Source organism: Micromonas pusilla (assembly GCF_000151265.4).
Source record: "Micromonas pusilla CCMP1545 genomic scaffold MICPUCscaffold_5, whole genome shotgun sequence".
In the NCBI taxonomy this organism is placed as follows: Eukaryota; Viridiplantae; Chlorophyta; class Mamiellophyceae; order Mamiellales; family Mamiellaceae; genus Micromonas; species Micromonas pusilla.
In genome coordinates, this window is record NW_003315886.1 from 1,420,444 (window position 1) to 1,438,264 (window position 17,821).

The window sequence follows — 17,821 nt, forward strand, 5'->3', positions numbered from 1 at the left end:
ACCTTCGCGCGTGGGCGCTGCTGGAGAAACGCGCGGGGAACACGACCGCCGCGCGCGCGCTCTTCGCGCGCGCCGCGAACGCGGACGCGTCCGACGCGACGACGTGGCTGCAGTGGGGCCAGTTTGAACGTCGCGTCGCGGGCGCCGCCGCCGCGCGATCGCGCTTCGCGTCCGGGTTGCGCGCGACGTCGGCGACGCGCGACGGCGAGCCGCGGCAATTTCTGTACCAAGCGTGGGCGACGATGGAAGCGTCGGAGGGCGAGGTGGAGACCGCGCGGGATCTGTTTTCGCGCGGCGTGCGAGAGCACCCGAACGCGGCGCCGCTGTGGCTGGAGTTTGGGTTGTTCGAAGCATACGGCGCGGGCGGCGAGGGCGGCGACCCGGACGCCGCGCGCGTTGCGTTCGAGAGAGGCGCGGCGGTGGCGCCGCCGTATCCGCCCGTGTACGAAGCTTGGGCGGACCTCGAGGCGTCGGTCGGGGACGAGGTGAGAGCGAAGGAGATCATGGGCGCGATCGATCTGGGAGGAGGGCGTGAGGCGCCGGTCGGGAGGGAGGTGAAGGCGGCGGCGGCGGCGGCGGCGGCGACGACGACGACGACGGAGCCGAGCGAGGTCGCGCGACGACGATGACCTTGGGTTTATTTTTTATTCACGTCCGCGACTTCGTTCGTCGTATCACGTCGTCCGTCGCGTCGTTCGCTCTGCGCTGCGCGCGGCGTGGTTCTCGTTCGTTCGTCGTCGTCGTAATGTACTCCACGTCATCGCCATCGCGCCGTGGGGCTCGGTCGTCGCCGATGCGACGCTCACGCGGGGGCGCACATCGGTTCGTTCTCGTTGACGCCCTCGACGTCCGCCGCGGTCTTTTGAACCTTCGCGACCTCCTTCGCCGCGGCAGCCTTCTCCTGCCGCTTGCGCTTCTGTTCGACCTTGTTGTCGAGCTTCTGGAGGAGCTTCTTCGACGCGGTCGTGATCAGCACGCGGAGGAGGCACGCGTCCTCGACGTTCTTCGCCTTGACGCCGATCTCCTCCGCGCGCGGTTTGAACGCCCGGAGCGCCTTCGCGGAGAGCTGAACGTCGCTCAGGGGTTCGAACGCGTCGCGGAGGCGCGTGTTGTGCGCGGTCGTCAGCTTCTTCGCGGTCGTCGTGTTCGCGTCCTTGGGGATCTTCGGCGCCTCGTCCAGCGCGTCCTCTTTCGCGCGGACGGCGGCGTAGAGCGCGCGGAGGGCGGCGCCGATGAGCGGTTCCTGGAGGGGAGGGAGGGAGGGAGGGAGGGAGCGCGCGGGTTTGAACGTTCTGTTCAAACGACGGGGCGAGGAGTGTAGGAAGGCGGCGACGCGGGAGGGCGTCGGCGCGGAGGATGCGTCGCGCGGCGGCGCGCGCACCTCCTGTTCGGTGAGCGTCGGTTCGTGCGTGGGGGCGGCGGACATGGCGGCGGGGGGGTCGGGTCGGAGGCGGACGGTGACGGGGGCGCGTGCGTGCGGGCGCGGGCGGGAGTGGCAAAATCCTTTCATCAGCTACAGTACAGCTTGCGAGAGCTCTTCACTTTCCCGCCGCGCGCCCCCCGCCGCCGCACGCTCAGATCTGGCCATGTCCTTCGACGACATCCCCGAGAACGCCGCGTCCGTCGTGTTCTCGCACCTCGGGGAGGACCCGATAGACCGCGTTCGCCTCGCCGCGGTGAGCAAGGTGTGGAGAAGCGCGGAGAAGGCGGGCGCGTCGTCGCCCGGCACTCCGAGGGCGTTTTTCGACCTCGGTGAAGGGTTTTACGACGAGGGGGAGCACGAGAAGGCACTCTACTGGTGGTGTAAAGCCATTGATGATCGAGACAAAGGCAGTGCCTTGTTTGAGATCGCGAGTTGCTACTACTATTTTGAGTACGAGGGCAAGATGGAGCGTGAAGCGATGCTTAGCGAAGGCGTTCGAGTCGTACAAAAGAGCGTCCGAGCTGGGGCACGCCCGCGCTACCTATAAGGTCGCGTTGTGCTATGATTTCGGAACCGGCGTGGAACAAGACGACGCGAAGATGGTCGAGTGGTACGTAAAAGCGGCAGATCTGGGTGACTACTGTGCCGCGTGGCAACTCTCGACTATCTACGAACACGGCTGGCGCGGCGTCGCGGTGAACAAAAAGGAGGCCCTGAAGTGGTGCCGCGTCGCGGCGGAGCTTGAACCGCACTTCGCGAAAGACCATCAAGACCGCATAGTCCACCTAGTGCGCGAGGTCGCGACACCGAGAACGAACGCGGCGTAGACTCCACCAGCACTTCACGGCATCTTTGTAACGAACGACGCACGTCACGCACACTGCCCTCACTTCCTCATACCCGTGCCCGGTCAGAAAACGTCCGACTCATCCAGTCCTTCTCGACTCGGAAAAACCACGACCGCGCCGTCGTAACGGTCACACTTCGCGATGCCCACCCCCGACGACGACCCCTCCTCCGAGACGCCGTTCGCGCACGAGTCCGACACCGCGGAGCCAGAGGAGGCGTCGTGCTCGTGGGACGCGTTCCAGACCTCGATCCTCCCCCCCCACGGCCGCCTCCCCTCGCGCGCCTCCTCGAACGACCGCGCCATCCCGCCCGCGAATTTCGCCGTCCACGTCAACGGCGCCGCGTGGGCGGGGTGGGTCCGGCAGTCCTCACCCGCGTGCGCGGCCGCGTCCGTCGCGGGCGCGTGGAACGCGCTCGCGTTCGGCGGGAGGCACGCGTCGCGCGCGGTGCGCCAAGACGACGTCGTCGCGCACCTCGAGCGATGCCTCGAAGAGCAGATCCGACAGAAGCGCGCGCGGTTCGAGCGGTTGCTGGGCGCGCCGACGGACGAGTTCGAGGCCGAGCTCGACGCCGCGATCGCGCGCGACCCGAGCGGGAAGACGCTCGGCGGGCGGAGTAAGATAGACAAGGGCATGAAACGAGCGGACGTGATGCGCGTCGTCGTCGACGTCGCGAAGGAGCACGGAACGCGCGAGCTGGACGCGCGCGACGCCGCCGTCGAATCAGCCGCCGCCGCCGCCGCCGCCGCCGCCGCCGTGCGAGAGACGATCGACGAGGCCGCCGAGGACGGCGAGCCGCCGCCGCCGCCGCCGCCGCCGGACCTCTCCAGAGTACCGAAGATGTCCGCGTTCGGCCTCATCGCGGCGCTCGTGCGCGAGGACGAGGCTCGGGCCGCGGCGGCGGCGAAGGAGGAGGAGGAGGAGGAGGAGGAGGAGGAGGAGGACGACGACGAGGACGAGTCCGCGAACGACGAGAACGCGGAGGACGCGAACGCGGAGACGGGTGCCGCTGGCGACGCGAAGACCGCGCCCGGCGCGGTGGACGAGGACGCCGCGCTGCTCGCGTCGCTCGCGGCCGGGATAGAAATGAATTCGGGAAGGGGTGGCAAGGGGAAAGGAGGTAAGAAGAAGCCCCCGAGTCGGTTCGCGAAGATGAACAAAAAGTTTCTCGCCGGTTTCGGCGGCGCGGAGTTGGCGGAGACCGCGAACGATGCGGGCGGTGGTAGAGTAACGACACATGCTGATGCGTTACCTCCCGACCACCCGAGCGCAGCAGCAGCAGCTGCAGTCGCCGTCGCCGCGGAGACGGAGATGCCGCCCGCGAAACCGAAACGGTGGACCTGGCGCAAGGACCTCTGCGAGCTCCTCAAAAAACGCGGCGGGCTGGAAAAACTCCGACGCGACAAGCCGAGCACGGGCGAGTTCGGGAACTGGGGCATCATCGAGGCGATGCGGCGGGTATCCGCGCACGCCGCGCTCGCGGCGTCGGAGGACGTCGACGCGCCGCCGGCGCCACAGGTCTCCGTCCGCGTCGCCGTCGGCGCGAAGACGAAGCTCCGTAAGGGTTTAGACGTCGTCGTGCGCGCGAGAGGGGACGAGGAAGAGGAATGGGAGAAGCTTCGCGCGCTCTTCGCGCGCGACGACACGGTGCTCATCTTCCACTTGAAGAACCACTACGCGCTGATATACGCCCTGCGCGAGTCCACGGTCTTCGAGGAGGGCGACGAGGTCGACGGCGGCGGCGGCGGCGGTGGCGGTGGCGGCGGCGGGGACGACGTCTCGTCGGCGTCGGAGCGCGCCGCCGTCGTCGTCGGCGGGCGACGGCGGCGGCGGGTTCGCGAGCTCCTCACCGCGCGACGCGGCCAGCGCCCGACCGCGTGGGTGCCCTGGTCCGAGGCGCGGGAGACGATGCTGCGGTGGACCGGGTACGGGATCTTAGCCGCGAGCGTGAAGCGATAGAGCGATGTAGTACGACCCATAGCGGTAGCGGCGGAGGAGAAAGTCGGCGTGATCGCGGTGCCTTCCCACGCGTGATCCTGCACTCCGCTGCAGTGCCTGGCCGCGCTTTGTTTTCAATCCAGTCGTCGTCGTCGTCGACGGCGGCGCGCACTCCGCGCGCGCGCGGACGGATCGCCCGCGATGGACATCCGATCCTCCGCCACGAAGAACCCCGGCTCGTCCGGGCAGCCGATCAAGCGCACGGTCGGGTTCGCGATCGCGGGCGACGACGACGACGGCGACGAGCCCGTGCCGTTCTCGCTCGAGGGCGACGGCGTCGAGCTGCGCGCGGGCGGCGCGTCGACGGGGCGCGCGTCCGTAACGGACGGCGACGGCGTCGTCGGGTCGCCCTCGCCGGTGCTCATCATGCCGACGTCGCTCGACGCCGGCGGCGCGTCCGCGTCGTCGTCGATGAACAGCCCGCGAGGGGTGCGTCGCGTCGTCCGCGATCGATCGATCGATCTCGCACGCCCACATGACGCGACGCCGCGCGCGCGCGCTCGTTTCTTCGCGCCGTCCGTCCCTCCCCCGCCGCGTTCGCTGACCCTCCCCGATCGTCGTCGTCGCGTCGCGCAGATTCCCGAGATCATGCAGAGCGTGCGGAACATGAAAGTCCAGAGCGCGCCGCAGGCGACGCCGCCGAAGCGCGCGCCTCCGCCCAAGCCGCGATCGCCGAACAAGGCGTCCTCGCCGTCGAAAACCCCGCCGGCGCCGCGTCCCCCGCCCGCGGCGGCGGCGCCGAAGTCCGCCGCGCGCGAAGACGAGGCCGCGGCGAAAGAGGCGGAGAAGGCTGCGAAGGCGGCGGAGAAGGCGGCGAGGAAGGCTGCGCACCTCGCGGCGAGCGGCGGCGGGGGCGGCGGCGGCGGCGCGGGCGGCGCGCCCTCGGAGAAACCCAAGCTGTCGAAAGCCGAGCGACGCGCGCAGCAAGAGGCGCAGCGCGCGGCGAAGGAAGCCGCGAAGAGCGTCTCAGCGCCCGCCGCCGCGGCACCCGGCGGCGGAGGAAAGAAAGAGAAGAAAGAGCAGGGCGGCGGCGGCGGCGGCGGCGGCGGCGGCGAGGAGAGCGCGACGGCCGCCGCCGCCGGGAGCGATTCCCCCGCCGCGTCGTCGTCCAAAGCGATCAAAGCGATCAAAGCCGAGCGCGCGGCGTCCGCGTCGTCGTCCAAGGCGCGGCCGCAGAGCAAGCTCGTCGATTCGTTCTCGCATCTACGACAGTACCGCGCGCCGCCGACGAAGCAGCACACATCGCTCGCCGGGGCGACCGCCGCGGGCGTGGCGTGCCACCCCGCCGTCGCTCGCCTCGCCGAGCGATACGCCGACGGCTCGATCCGCGGCGGCCGCGCGCGGTGCATCGCGCTTCTTCACACCCTGAAGATCGTCATCGCGGACTTTCAGACCCCCTCGGACGCCAAGTACGCGCACGCGCTGACGACGTGCGTGAACGCGGTCGTGCAGCATATCCAGTCCGCGCGCGCGATGGCGGTGTCCATGGGCAACGCGGTGAAGGCGCGTTCATAGTCTATTTACACCGGTCCCCGTACGACCCCGTCGGCGCGGTGAACGCCGTTCCTTAAGGACTTTTGCCGCCGGCGTTTCTCTCCGCCCACACCACTGCTTCAATCCCGACACACCCACCTCGACGCCTTTCAACTTCAACTGACGCCTTTCAACTCCACCCCGTCGTCGCTTTGAATGATGGAACGACCCGAAGTCGCTCAAGACGCACCTCGCGCGGATGGCGGAGGCGCCGACGCCGCCGAGCGACGAGGAGTCGCGGAAGAAGACCCTCGGTCACCTGGAGTACTTTGAAAGGGAGAAGCTGATTCAGGCGGGGAAGTTCATCGCGGAGCACGGCGCCGGGGAGATCGCGGACGGGGACGTGATCGTGACGCACGGGGCGTCGCATCACGTCGTGGAGATTCTTCTCGCCGCGTTCGACGCGGGGAAGACGTTTCGCGTCGTCGTCGTCGACTCCCGACCGAAGCTCGAGGGCCGAGAAACCCTGAAACGCTTACTCGGCCGCGGGATCCCATGCGCGTACACCACCCTCGCGGGTTTAGGGTACGTGCTGCGGAAAGGCGGCGCCACGAAGACGCTCGTCGGCGCCGCCGCGGTGCTCGCGAACGGCGCCGTGGTGAGCCGCGTCGGCACCGCCGTCGTCGCCGCCGCGTCGACGCACCGCGGCGTTCCGGTGCTCGTCGCCGCGGAGACGTGCAAGTTCCACGAGAGAGTGCAAGTGGACGCGATCGCGAGCAACGAGCTCGGGAACCCGGCGGAGATCGTCGACGTCGGGAGCGGGAGCGGCGGGAGCGGCGGGAACGGGGGGGGCGGTGGGGGCGGGAGGGGCGGGGGGTCGCCGGATTCGCCGCTGCGCGGGTGGGAGGACGCGGAACGGCTGAGCGTTCTCAACTTGCTCTACGACGTGACGCCCGCGGAGTGCGTGAAGAACATCGTGTGCGAGAGCGGTCTGGTCGCCCCTGCGGACGTCCCGTCGTTCTTGCGGTGACCGACGCGGCGTCCGCGCCGAGTTGTAGCCTCTCGTCGGCGACGAGTTACTGATGAATGAACGAAACGACGTCGACGCGGATTTGATGATGTTAAAAACGCGCGCGCTTCTTCTCTTACGTCGACATCTCGTCGTTCAGCGCGTCGAGGTACTCGTCGTAGTACTTCCCCGCGTTCTCTAAGTCCCCGATCTCGGTGTACAGGTCCGCGATGTTCCCGAGCGCGTCCGTGTCCCCCGTGCGATCTCCGAGCTGCCGAGAGATGTCCAAGACTTCCTTCAAGAAGACGATGGATCCCTTCGTGTCTCCCAAGCCGCGTTTGGACGCGGCTAACCCGCGCGTCGCGCGTCGAATCTGCACCTGATCGCCCTGCATCCTCGACAACATCAGCGCTTTATTGAACACCTTCTCCGCCTCCGCGTACGCCGCGGGAGTCTCCACCTTCAGAAGCGCGCGGCCTTCCCTGAGCGCCTTCTTCAGCTCGTCGAGAGACGCCGAGTCGAAATCTTTCGAGAGCGCGCCCGCCGTCGCGCTCTCCTCGTCCAACGAGTCCAACGGCCCGGGGTTTACTTCTCCGTCGTCGGACCCGGACGCACCGCCACCGCTGAGCCCTTTCAACTTTTGACGATAGACCGTCTTGTCCGCGCCGCCGTCCGGGTACACGACCACGTTCCCCGACCCCGGCGCGGCGTTCGGCGAGGGGTTCCGAATCTGCTGCCGCAACGCGACGTTCACCGCCCTCAACTTCTCGTTCAACTCCGCGATCTCCGCCTTTCGCGCGTTGCTCGAGAGCCCCGCGCCGATCGCGCCCACGAGCGCGACCGTCTCCGTGATCCCGACGAAGTCGATCCCGAAGGGCGTGATGCACAGCGTCTTGCCGTCGACGACTTGCTGCCGGGCTTTGGTCTCCTCGCTCTGCCGCAGCGCCGCGAGGTCCTCGCGCGCGATCGCCTCGCGCTCGAACCTCAGCGCTTTCAGCTTGGACTCCTCCTCGCGGATCTCCTCGATGATCGAGTTCAGGTTCGCCTGCGCCTCGCCCTCGTACGTCTTGCGTTCGGAGAGGAGGCGGTCGCCGATGTCGGTGCTCTTTTGGCCGGTCGCCGCGGACGCGGACGGCGCGAATGCCAGCGTGGTCGTCGCCCCGAGCGCGCCGAGGAGCGCCGCGGCGACGCCGGCGCGGCGCGAGACGGAGACGGAGACGACGGCCGTAGGCGGCGGCGCGGAGGACGCGTCGTCGTCGCGCGGCGCGAGCGCGGCGCGAGCGATCGACGACGACGACGCGCTCGTCGTCGTCGGCCGCCTCGGCGACGATCTGGACGACGACGTCGTCGTCTTCGCGCGCGCGCGCGGCGCGAGGACGCCGCTCGACGCGGTCGCGCACGAGGACGCCGCGAGGACGGAGGACGCGCGAGGGATCATGGCGCGTGTGACGACGTGTGTGCGCGAGCCGAAGCGCGCGTGAGGTGCGCTCGAGTCGCAATGGCGAGACGCGAGCGCGTGGTCGCTCCCAACCTATCCAGAGCAGCAGAGGTGGCAGCTCGGAGATCTTCCTCTCGGGACGATCCATGCACAAAAGTTCATCGGTCAGTTGAAAGGGAAGCGATCAAATGTTGAAACCGATGGACGGGTGAAAAACTTTTGCACAGAACGCATCTCAGCGGCAACAGAAACAGGTACAGTACAGTAATTATTATGCGTCTCTGGCTGGAGAGAATCAATCGGTCGCGGAGGCGCCGCCTCACTACCGGCGACGCACGGCGCGCGACACCAACCGCGCGCGCGCGTTCGAGCCGAGCCTCGCGACGTCCTCGAGCGCGCATCGCGTCGAGCGCCCGCTCCGAAGGCTTCGCGGCGTCGTCTCGTCGCGCGACGAGAGGCGTGAATCGCGAGCTCGCGAAAAAAGCGCACGCGCAGGTCTTAGGGTTGTTGGACCTCGGATCGGCGCGCGACCGCCTCGAGAGCGAGCGTCCGCGAGCGAACGTCCGCCGCCGCGATGGCGTGCGCCCTCGCGATGGCGTGCGGTGCCGTCGCGAGCGATCGCGTCGTGGCGGCGGCCGCGCGGCGTCCCGGCGCCGCCTTCCGCGTCTCCGCGTGGCGGCGACGGAATTTAACGCGATGGGGGGGGCGACCCTCCGTCGCGAGACCCGCGGCCGCGGCGAACGCGTCGGACGCCGAGCTCGAGACGCCGCCGCCGTCGGGGTTCGACGCCAGCGCGACCGCGCGCGCGCAGACGCTCGCGGAGATCTCGGAGAAAGCCCCGCCGAAGAAGGAGAAGGAGGAAGACGCGGCGGCGGCGGCGAAGAAGAGCGGAGCGACGTCGAAGAAGAAGACGGCGAAGAAAAAAGCATCCGAGGAGGACGGCGAGGGCGCGAAGAAGACGAAGACGACGAAGACGAGCGCGAAGGACGCAGCGGGCGCGAAGGCGTCCTCTACTACTACCAAGGCGTCTTCTGCCAAAGAGAAAGCGGCGAACGCGAACGCGAAGACGAAGGCGAAGGCGAAGGCGAAAGCGCCGACGGCGGCGGCGACCGCGCCCGCGCCTTCGCATTCGCCGCCGAAGAAGCTGTCCAAGATGGAACAGGCGAAAGCCGAGGCGAGGGCGGCGCAGGCGAAGAAGAAGGAGAAGGAGAAGGCGTCGAAGGCGTCGAAGGGGGGCGAGAAGGGCGGCGTCGCCGTCGGCAAGAAGAAGAGCGTCCTCGACGGCGAGGCGAAGGCGAAGGCGAAGGCGAAGGCGAAGGAGAAGGCGTCCTCCTCCTCGTCTGGATTCTCGTTCCCGAACCCGTTCGCGAAGAAGACTCTCACCGCGAAGGAGGAAGCCAGACGCGCGCGCGTCCTCGCCGCGAAGTCGAAGAAGATCAAGGAGGAGGTGCGAAAAAAGACGAGAGGCGGGAAGCTCGCGCCGTACACGGACTACCCGCTCGATCAGTCCGGGTACGCCGGCGGTCCGAAGCTCAAACCGGAGGAGCTCAAGTGGTCGCCGAACGGCAACGCGCTGCTTCAGCTGGATCGCCAGACGATCACGTACAACCAGTTCCTCAGGGACCTCAGCGATCAACAAATCTTGGAGCTGCACTATAAACGCGAAGGACACGACCGTTACTTTATAATTTACAAAGACGACCGCGTCGCGCACGTGGAGGTGCCTCAAGACGACTTCAGGGTCGCGAAGCTGTGTCACCTGCAAGGCCTCGAGGCGAGCGAGATCGTCGTCGAGGGGGAGCTGGATCGATCCACGAACGTCGGGTTCCAGCAAGCGAGCGAGAACCAGGCGAAGGTGATCTCCAACTACGGCCTGCCGCTCATCGGCGTCGGCGTCGTCTGGTTCATCGTGTGGACGATGAACCGCTTCAAGGGCGACTTCGACGACAGGCAAAAAATCTTGGAGCAAGAGCGCAGGGCGGAGGCGATCAAAGGCGTGGACGGGGACCCGGGGTTGGAGACGCTGAAGAACCTCCTGAAGCAGGTGGACAAGACGACGAACCCGGAGGAGTATAAGAGGCGAGAGAAGGAGGTGGACGACTATCGCGAGAAACTGGAGCGCCGCGCGGCGTTTTTAGTCTCCGAGGAGGGGGGCGGCCCGGGCGGAAACGCGACGCCCGGCGGAGCCGGAAACGCGGAGGAGGCCATCGGCAAGTTTATGAAAGCCGGCGGGATGAAGGTGATCGGCAAGGTGCGTTCCATACCCTCCTCTTCGTCTCTCTCGTTCACGTTCACGTCCACGTCCACGTCATCAAACCACTGACCAAACGCATCACTTCCCGCCGCGTCACCCACCAATCACGACAGCGCGAGGAGCGGCGCGGACAAGACGCCGTCGGCGCGGCGTTGGACGCCGCGGCGAAGGCCAAGGCGGAGGACGACGCCGCGCGGGAGGCGAAGAAAAACCCCGGCGGCGCGTCGAAGAAAGTCGCGAAGCAAGGGCAGCTGCGGTCGAAGATGAAGATGCGAGACGAGAGCGACGTCGTCATGTTCAGCGACGTCGCGGGCATCGGCGACGCGAAGATCGAGCTGGCGGAGATTGTCGACTTTTTCCGGATGCCGGAAAAGTTCAAAAAGTCGGGCGCGCAAGTCCCGAAAGGCGTCATGCTGACGGGCCCGCCCGGGTGCGGGAAGACGCTCCTCGCGCGCGCGGTCGCGGGCGAGTCCGGCGCGACGTTCTTCTCGCTGACCGCGTCGGAGTTTGTCGAGATGTTCGTCGGCGTCGGCGCCGCGCGCGTCCGCGACTTGTTCGCGCAGGCGAAGAAGCAGGCGCCGTCCATAATTTTCATCGACGAGCTCGACGCCGTCGGTCGTCCGCGCGGCGCGGGCGGGTCCGGGAACGACGAGAGGGATCAGACGCTGAACCAGCTCCTCGTCGAGCTCGACGGCTTCGGCAGCGATGCCGGGGTGGTGTGCATCGCGGCGACGAACAGGGTGGACGTTTTGGACAAGGCGCTGGTGCGCGCTGGAAGGTTCGATCGAAAGATCACGGTGCAGCCGCCGACGAGAGAGGGACGGCTGCAGATTTTGAAAGTACACGTCCGGGATAAGCCTTTGAACGACGACGTCGACCTCATCGATCTCGCCGCGGAGATGAACGGGTTCACCGGGGCGATCATCGCGAACGTGGTGAACACCGCGTGTTTGGCCGCCGCGAGGGAGGGCCGCGACGACGTGTGTCAGAGAAATTTTGACGACGCCGTGGAGGCGGAGCAGCTCGGGAAGATCCTCCCGATCGACCGCGGGATGGACAACGAGCGAAGAATCGCACGCGTGCACGCGACGTGCGCGGTGGGAACGTACCTCCTGATGCACGACGTGTGTAAGATTAACTTCACGACGATCACGCCGAGGGAGACGAACATGGACGGCTGCGTCTCGTTGAAAGATTTCCCGGAAGTCGACCGCCCGGGGCTCGGGATACGAGGCGTGATGTCGCGGCAAGTGCGCGTGTGCTACGCGCCGCAGATCGCGGAGGAGGAGGAGTACGGGTTCGACGACTTATCGTTCGCGGCGGCGCCGTACACCGCGAGGGCGAGAGAGATTGTCGCGCTCATGGTGCAAGCCTCCGGGATGGCGAAAGAGGGCTCGACGTTGAACATCGTCCCCGCGACGGACGCGTTCAGCGTCGTGGACTTTCTGCGCAGGGACGTCGTGGAGTTCCTCATGCGACACACGACCGTGGATAAGTACTTCGCGAGCGACCGAGAAGCGCGGGAGATGCTCGAGATGGAACACCGAGCGGCGCGGAGGTTTGTCCAAAGACAAAAAGCCGCCATCGACGCGTTGACAGAGGCGCTCGTCGAACACAAGACGGTGGATTTGGAGATGATGGAGAAAATCATGGCCGAGCACGCGGTAGAAGAGCCGAAGGAGGAGGAGGAGATCATGCCGTATTACTCCCCGGAGGACCGCGAGCGGTTGGTGCCGTGGGAGGGGGAGATGCCGAAAGATTCCGTGCCGGCGACCAACGAGTGGATCGAAACGTGAGAGTTTGACAGACGCGACTGCTTTGATACGACGACGACGAGAGCCGCCATCGCCACTCTCTACTAAACTCCGCTACTAAATGATGGCGACTGACAACTCGTCGCGTGGTCACGCGTCACAAATAATGCTTCTCGTGCAGATCGCGAAAGAACGCCTTCACGGAGTCGTTGATGTAAAACGACACCGCGACGGACAGCGGCCCTTTGATCCAGTTCATCGAGACGCCCTTGTACAACCCGCCTCTGAACCCCTCCGTCTTCGCGATGTCCACGATGGTCCCCCACAGCGACGCGTTCCCCATCCCAGCCCTCCCCATGACTTGTATGCGCCGCCGCACGATGTCCAGCGGGTACGTCACCGACTGCGCGAAGAGTCCCGCGACGCCGCCGAAGAGCAGCCGCGTGGCGACGGGCATCTGCATCGTCGGATTCGTCTCGTCGAACGCCTCGCCGCGCGCCGCCGCCTTGGCGCGCTCGCGATCCAAGTACCGCCCTTTCAGCGTCTCGAACGTCGCGAACGAGATCCCGGCGTACGGCACGATCCCGAGCAGCGTGGGGGTTATCCCGCCGTACAGACCGCGGACGCCCTCTGCGGCGACGACGCGCGAGACGTCGCGGAAGATGTTAAACACCGGCGCCCTCGTCGCCGTCGTCGCCGCCGCCGCCGCGCCCGCGCCCGCGCCCTGACCGACGACGCTCGCGACGCGCGCCCGCGCCGCCGCCGCCGCCGCGGACTTCCCGCTCGCGGCCCCGCCGGTCGCGGTCGCCGCGACCGCGACCGCCGCCGTCGTTCCCGTCCCGTGCGCCGCGTACCGCGCGCGAAGTAAATCCAACGGGTACGTCATCGTCGTCGCCGTCGCGCCCGCGGCGCTGCCCGCGACGAATCGAATCGCGATCCGGCTCCCGCTCTCCGCGTCGCCGCCGCCGTCCGGCTCGCCGAATATCTTCCCGAGCGCGGCCTTCACCGCGGCCTCGTACTTCGGGAACGTCAGGAAGCTCACGCCGGCGTACGGAATCACTCTCGCCATCATCACGCCGTTCCCGCGCCACAAACCCAGGACGCCCTCCGTTCGGACGATGTCCTTCGCGGTCTTCACCGCGGCGCTCAGCGAGAACGGCCGGTTCGGGTCGACTTGATACATGATCTTGACCCTATCCGCGGGCGCGATGACGCTCTTCGCGATCGCGCCCGCGGTCCCGCCCGCGATGAGACTCTCCACCGCCGTCGCCGACTTGGACTCGATGTACGTCGCCGGCGTCGGCGTCGGCGCGTCTTTCGCGCCCGCGATCAACGTCTTCCTCGCCGCGGGCACCGCGAGCTTCAAGACGTCGTTCGCGGTGAACCCGATCGCGGCCGCGACCGGGCCTTTCACCCACGTCAGCCCCACGCCCTTGAACAGCCCGTTCGCGACGCCCTCTCTGACGTAAATCTCTCTGAGGCCCTCGACGACGCTCGGGTACGCGCCGGCGCCGTGGACTTGCATGCGTCGCCGGACGATATGCAGCGGGTACGTCGCCGTCTGCGCGATGAGCCCCGCGACCGCGCCCGCGGCGAGCTTGTGAAGCACCGGCATCTCGTCCGGGTCCCAGTCGTGGTCCGCCGATCCGCCGCCGCCGCCGGCGGCCAACGACTTCTTCTTTCGATACGCCGCCTTGAGAGTCTCGAACGTCGCGAAGGATATCCCGCCGTACGGCACGATGCCCATGAGCGTCGGCCCGAGACCCGCGTACAGCGCTTTCACTCCGCCCGCGTTGACCGTCGCGGTGAGGTGCCGGACGCTCCCGGCGAGGCCCAGCGGCGCCGCCGCGGAAGACGCGGATGCGGCCGCGGATGACGATGACGCCGCCGACGCCGCCAAGGCTCGATTCGTCGCGCGCATCCACGCGTTCGCCGCCGCCTTCGCGCCCGGCCCGGTGACGTGCGCGGCGCTGCGCGCGTGCAGAAGGTCCAGAGGGTACGTCATGATCGTCGCCGTCGTCCCCGCGAGCGCGCCGGCGACGAACCGCGTGAGGATGCCACCGCCCTCGGGCTCTCCCATCGCGCGCGCGAGCGCGGCGTTGTAGATTGGAAACACCGCGAACGTCGTCGCGCTGTACGGCAGGATGCGCGTCACCGCGGCGCCGGTGCCGCGCCATAGCGCCGTGACGCCCTCCTCCTTCACGATCGCGCGCCCCGCGAGGAGCGCGCTGCGCGTGGACACGACGGAGGAGGACGCGGCGTTCACCTGGAAGAGGATCTTCACGCGGTCGATGGGGGCGGTCGCGACGCGCGATAACGCCCCCGCGGCGCCGCCGGCGAGGAGGCGCTCCCACGCGAACGGCTCGGGGGCTTCGTCGTCATCGTCGTCGTCGTCGTCGCGTTTCGACGAGCTCGACGCCATCTCGCCTCTCGCCTCTCGCCGTACCGTGCGCCGCCCTAGCTAGTGTTGAATCGGCGCGGATGGCGTTCGCTCTCGGTTCGTGGAGTTCGACACTCAGATTTCGCGGCGTCACACCTCGAGGCGCGGGGGGCTCGCTCGGGAGGCGCGATGCCCGAGGCGCGCGCGAGGCGCCGCGGGCGCGTCCTCGCCGTCGCCGCCGGCCTCGGCCTGGTCCTCCTCGCGGTCGCGTCCGTGTCGTCCTCGCTCGACGCGCGCGTGCACGTCGTCGTGGACGACGACGACCTCTCTCGTCGGCGTCAGCCGGGGGACGATGACGTTCCTCTCGACGGCGCCGTCGCGCATCACGCCGGCGCCGTCACCGCGTTCATCACCGCGAAACAATCGCACGGCATGACGCGCACGATCCACGGCGTCCTCGCCGCGGTCGTCTTCGTCGTCGGCTACGCCGCGGCGGTCTCCGAGGAGCGCATCGGCCGCGGCTTCAAGAAGTCGATTCCCATCACCCTCGCGGCGGGCGCGATATGGCTCCTCGTCGCCCTGGGGTACAAAGACAAAGGCCACGCCGTGGAGATCGTCACCGGCGCGGCGCGGCATAATCTCACCGAGTTCGTGGAGGTATTCCTCTTCCTCCTCGTCGCGATGGCGTTCGTGAACACGATGAAGAAGCTCAACGTCTTCGACGCCATCAGAGCGTGGCTCGTCGAATCCGGGTTCTCCTACCGCGCGTGCTTCTGGATCACCGGTCTGATCGCGTTCTGTTTATCCCCGATCGCGGATAACCTCACGACCGCGGCGCTCATGGGCGCGGTCGTGAGCTCGCTCGTCGGAGGCGGAAACGGCGGGGCGACGAAGGAGGATCGCGAGTTCGTGTCCACGTGCTGCGTCAACGTCGTCGTGGCGGCAAACGCCGGCGGCGCGTTCTCGCCGTTCGGGGACCTCACAACGCTCATGGTGTGGCAGCGCGGGAAGCTCGGGCTGATCGACTTCCCGAAACTGTTCGCGCCCGCGCTCGTGTGCTGGCTCGTGCCCGCGGCGGCGATGCACTCCAAGGTGCGGTCGGGGTCGCCGCCGAAGCTGGCCGCGTCCGCGTCCGAGCCCGGCGGCGGCGACGACGACGCGAGCGGGGAGCTCAAGCCCGGCGCGTTCGTCGTCATCGGGATCTTCGTCGGCACCGTCGTCACGACCGCGTGCTTCCACTCCTACGCGCACTTACCCCCCGTGCTCGGGATGATGACCGGGCTCGCCGTGTTGAATCTCTACGGGTGGTGGAAAGGACGCGAGGAGACGGGCGCGGGGGGTGCCGTGCCGGGTGCCGACAGAGCGCTGGACATCTTCAAGAGGCTCGAGCAGACGGAGTGGGACACGCTGATCTTCTTCTTCGGGATCATCAGCTGCGTCGGCGGGCTGGGCGCGTTCGGGTTCTTGCGCGAGATCAGGTGCGGTGTCCGTACGTTTTTCACCCACCCCGTAGGTTCAACATTTGATCGCGTCCCTTTTCAACTGACCGATGAACTTATTTTTCTGCACTGAACTTCACCCTCAGCGACCATCTCTTCGGCGCGTACGGCGCTAACGCGTCGTGCGTCTACCTCGGCGCGCTCTCCGCGGTGCTGGACAACGTGCCCATAATGTTCAGCGTGCTGTCCACGGACCCGGAGATGAGCTCCGCGCAGTGGCTGTTGCTCACGCTGACCGTCGGCGTCGGCGGGAGCTTACTCAGCGTCGGCTCCGCCGCGGGGGTCGGACTGATGGGCGCCGCGCCAGGCTACACGTTCAACTCGCATCTGCGGTGGAGCGGGGTCGTGTTCGTTGGGTACGTCGCGTCGATCGCGACGCACTTTGTCGTCAACGGCTTTTGAAGCGAGCGAGCGCGTTTCGAACGCGCGCGCGTCGCTCGGCTCGTTGACGCGAGTGATGAGGGCATTATTACGGGTAAGTTGTTTAGAAAATTGAACGAACGCTTCGAATGTTAAAAACTCATTCATCGTGTCGTCGCGTTCGCGCGCGTCGCCTCTTCCGTCTCGTCCGTCGCGCTATCCTATCCTCGGAACCCTCCTCCCGGCTGCGGCGGCGGCAGCGGCGGACTCACGACGACTTCCCGCTGCTGCTGCTGCTGCGGCGGCGGCGGCGGCGCGTTGAACCGTCCCCCGCCCGAGAGCCCCCTCAGTCGCTGGTTCTCTCTCCGCAGCCACTCGTTCTCTTCGCGGAGCGCGCGCCTGTCCGCCTTCACCTTGGACATCTCCTGAAAGTGCCGCTCGAACGCTCGGTTGTGGTGCCCACCCATGACGGTCGTGAACCCGAAGAACGCCAGACCAGCGCACACGAACGCGACGAAGTTCCGAGACACGGTCACGGTGTCCTTCGACGACGGCTTCGCGTCGCGCTTCCCTCGACCGGCGCCGCCTGCGTGGGTGAAGCGATCGGTCAGTCGAACGTCTTACCGGTCAAACGTTGAAAGGGAAGCGCGGGTGAAGAGTGACGACGGGAAAAGTCCTTAAGGAACGGCGTGCACCACGCGAACGGGGTCGTATGGGAAGCAGTCTCACCTCCGCCGCCGCCGCTTCCCCCCTTGTGCGCGGCGCCGTATCCCGCCGTCCCGCGCGACGGCGACGACGGCGCCGCGGACGACGACGCCCCGCGGCTTTGGCTTTTGCTCTTCCTCGAGGAGGAGGAGCCGTACCCCCATCGCGAGCGCTTCGCGTCTTTCGCGCTGCTCCCGCGGCTGGTCCCCGCGCCGCCGCTGGACGACGGCGCCGCGCCCGCGTCGCCTCGACGAATCTTAGGCGCGTTCCACGCGAAGCGACGTCGGGGTGGCGTTCAAAGGCGTCAGTTGGAGTCGAAAGGCGTCGAGCGCGGGGATCGAAAGCGAGGGGCCCTGGGCGGAGAGAGACGCCGGGAAAAGTCCTTAAGGATCGGCGTGCACCGCGCGAACGCGGTCGTATGGGGACCGGTGTAAGGATAACGCGCCTTATGCGGCGAGAAGACGCTCTCGCTGTTCGGGGTGTCGAGGTCGGATACGCCCGCGGGAGTGTTCCGCCAGGACACGGACCCCAACGAGCGCGACGGCGACGCCTCCGCGTCGTTCGGCGGCGGCGTTCGCGTGGAGTAGGCGGCGCCCGCGCGCGTGCCGTACCCGCGGGCGAAGTCGTCCGAGTCCCCCCGCGACGACATCTTCGACGAGCCGCTCGCGAGCGTCTATGCG

General features: G+C 67.7%; 10 protein-coding genes across 10 annotated transcripts; 5 read left to right on the forward strand and 5 right to left on the reverse strand.

Moving 5' to 3' along the window:
• Positions 1-802: 802 nt before the first annotated feature.
• Positions 803-1,426, reverse strand: MICPUCDRAFT_58432 (uncharacterized protein; the record flags this gene model as incomplete). Its single annotated transcript, XM_003058982.1, has 1 exon — positions 803-1,426. One exon carries the CDS (start codon positions 1,424-1,426, stop codon positions 803-805), a length of 624 nt encoding a protein of 207 aa, XP_003059028.1.
• Positions 1,427-1,586: 160 nt separating this feature from the next.
• Positions 1,587-2,250, forward strand: MICPUCDRAFT_58433 (uncharacterized protein; the record flags this gene model as incomplete). The annotated part of the gene is made up of 2 exons (XM_003058609.1): positions 1,587-1,840; positions 1,881-2,250. The coding sequence occupies 2 exons, from the start codon at positions 1,587-1,589 to the stop codon at positions 2,248-2,250; spliced, it is 624 nt and encodes a 207-aa protein (XP_003058655.1).
• Positions 2,251-2,412: 162 nt separating this feature from the next.
• Positions 2,413-4,230, forward strand: MICPUCDRAFT_58434 (uncharacterized protein; the record flags this gene model as incomplete). The annotated part of the gene is made up of 1 exon (XM_003058610.1): positions 2,413-4,230. The coding sequence occupies one exon, from the start codon at positions 2,413-2,415 to the stop codon at positions 4,228-4,230; it is 1,818 nt and encodes a 605-aa protein (XP_003058656.1).
• A 1,317-nt stretch (positions 4,231-5,547) lies between these two features.
• Positions 5,548-6,772, forward strand: MICPUCDRAFT_16739 (uncharacterized protein; the record flags this gene model as incomplete). The annotated part of the gene is made up of 2 exons (XM_003058611.1): positions 5,548-5,766; positions 5,978-6,772. Coding segments are annotated over 2 exons (1,014 nt in total), but the record flags the coding sequence as incomplete, so codon positions are not given.
• Positions 6,773-6,887: 115 nt separating this feature from the next.
• MICPUCDRAFT_17015 (uncharacterized protein) lies at positions 6,888-7,592 on the reverse strand (the record flags this gene model as incomplete). Its single annotated transcript, XM_003058983.1, has 2 exons — positions 6,888-7,302; positions 7,450-7,592. Coding segments are annotated over 2 exons (558 nt in total), but the record flags the coding sequence as incomplete, so codon positions are not given.
• A 1,171-nt stretch (positions 7,593-8,763) lies between these two features.
• MICPUCDRAFT_58438 (uncharacterized protein) lies at positions 8,764-12,239 on the forward strand (the record flags this gene model as incomplete). The annotated part of the gene is made up of 2 exons (XM_003058612.1): positions 8,764-10,440; positions 10,557-12,239. 2 exons carry the CDS (start codon positions 8,764-8,766, stop codon positions 12,237-12,239), a joined length of 3,360 nt encoding a protein of 1,119 aa, XP_003058658.1.
• Positions 12,240-12,354: 115 nt separating this feature from the next.
• On the reverse strand, positions 12,355-14,619 carry MICPUCDRAFT_58439 (mitochondrial carrier protein; the record flags this gene model as incomplete). Its single annotated transcript, XM_003058984.1, has 1 exon — positions 12,355-14,619. The coding sequence occupies one exon, from the start codon at positions 14,617-14,619 to the stop codon at positions 12,355-12,357; it is 2,265 nt and encodes a 754-aa protein (XP_003059030.1).
• A 390-nt stretch (positions 14,620-15,009) lies between these two features.
• On the forward strand, positions 15,010-16,590 carry MICPUCDRAFT_68420 (NhaD Na+:H+ antiporter family; the record flags this gene model as incomplete). Its single annotated transcript, XM_003058613.1, has 2 exons — positions 15,010-16,055; positions 16,163-16,590. The coding sequence occupies 2 exons, from the start codon at positions 15,010-15,012 to the stop codon at positions 16,476-16,478; spliced, it is 1,362 nt and encodes a 453-aa protein (XP_003058659.1). The 3' UTR covers positions 16,479-16,590.
• Positions 16,591-16,657: 67 nt separating this feature from the next.
• Positions 16,658-16,903, reverse strand: MICPUCDRAFT_58441 (uncharacterized protein; the record flags this gene model as incomplete). The annotated part of the gene is made up of 1 exon (XM_003058985.1): positions 16,658-16,903. The coding sequence occupies one exon, from the start codon at positions 16,901-16,903 to the stop codon at positions 16,658-16,660; it is 246 nt and encodes an 81-aa protein (XP_003059031.1).
• A 542-nt stretch (positions 16,904-17,445) lies between these two features.
• Positions 17,446-17,790, reverse strand: MICPUCDRAFT_58442 (uncharacterized protein; the record flags this gene model as incomplete). The annotated part of the gene is made up of 1 exon (XM_003058986.1): positions 17,446-17,790. One exon carries the CDS (start codon positions 17,788-17,790, stop codon positions 17,446-17,448), a length of 345 nt encoding a protein of 114 aa, XP_003059032.1.
• Positions 17,791-17,821: the final 31 nt, after the last annotated feature.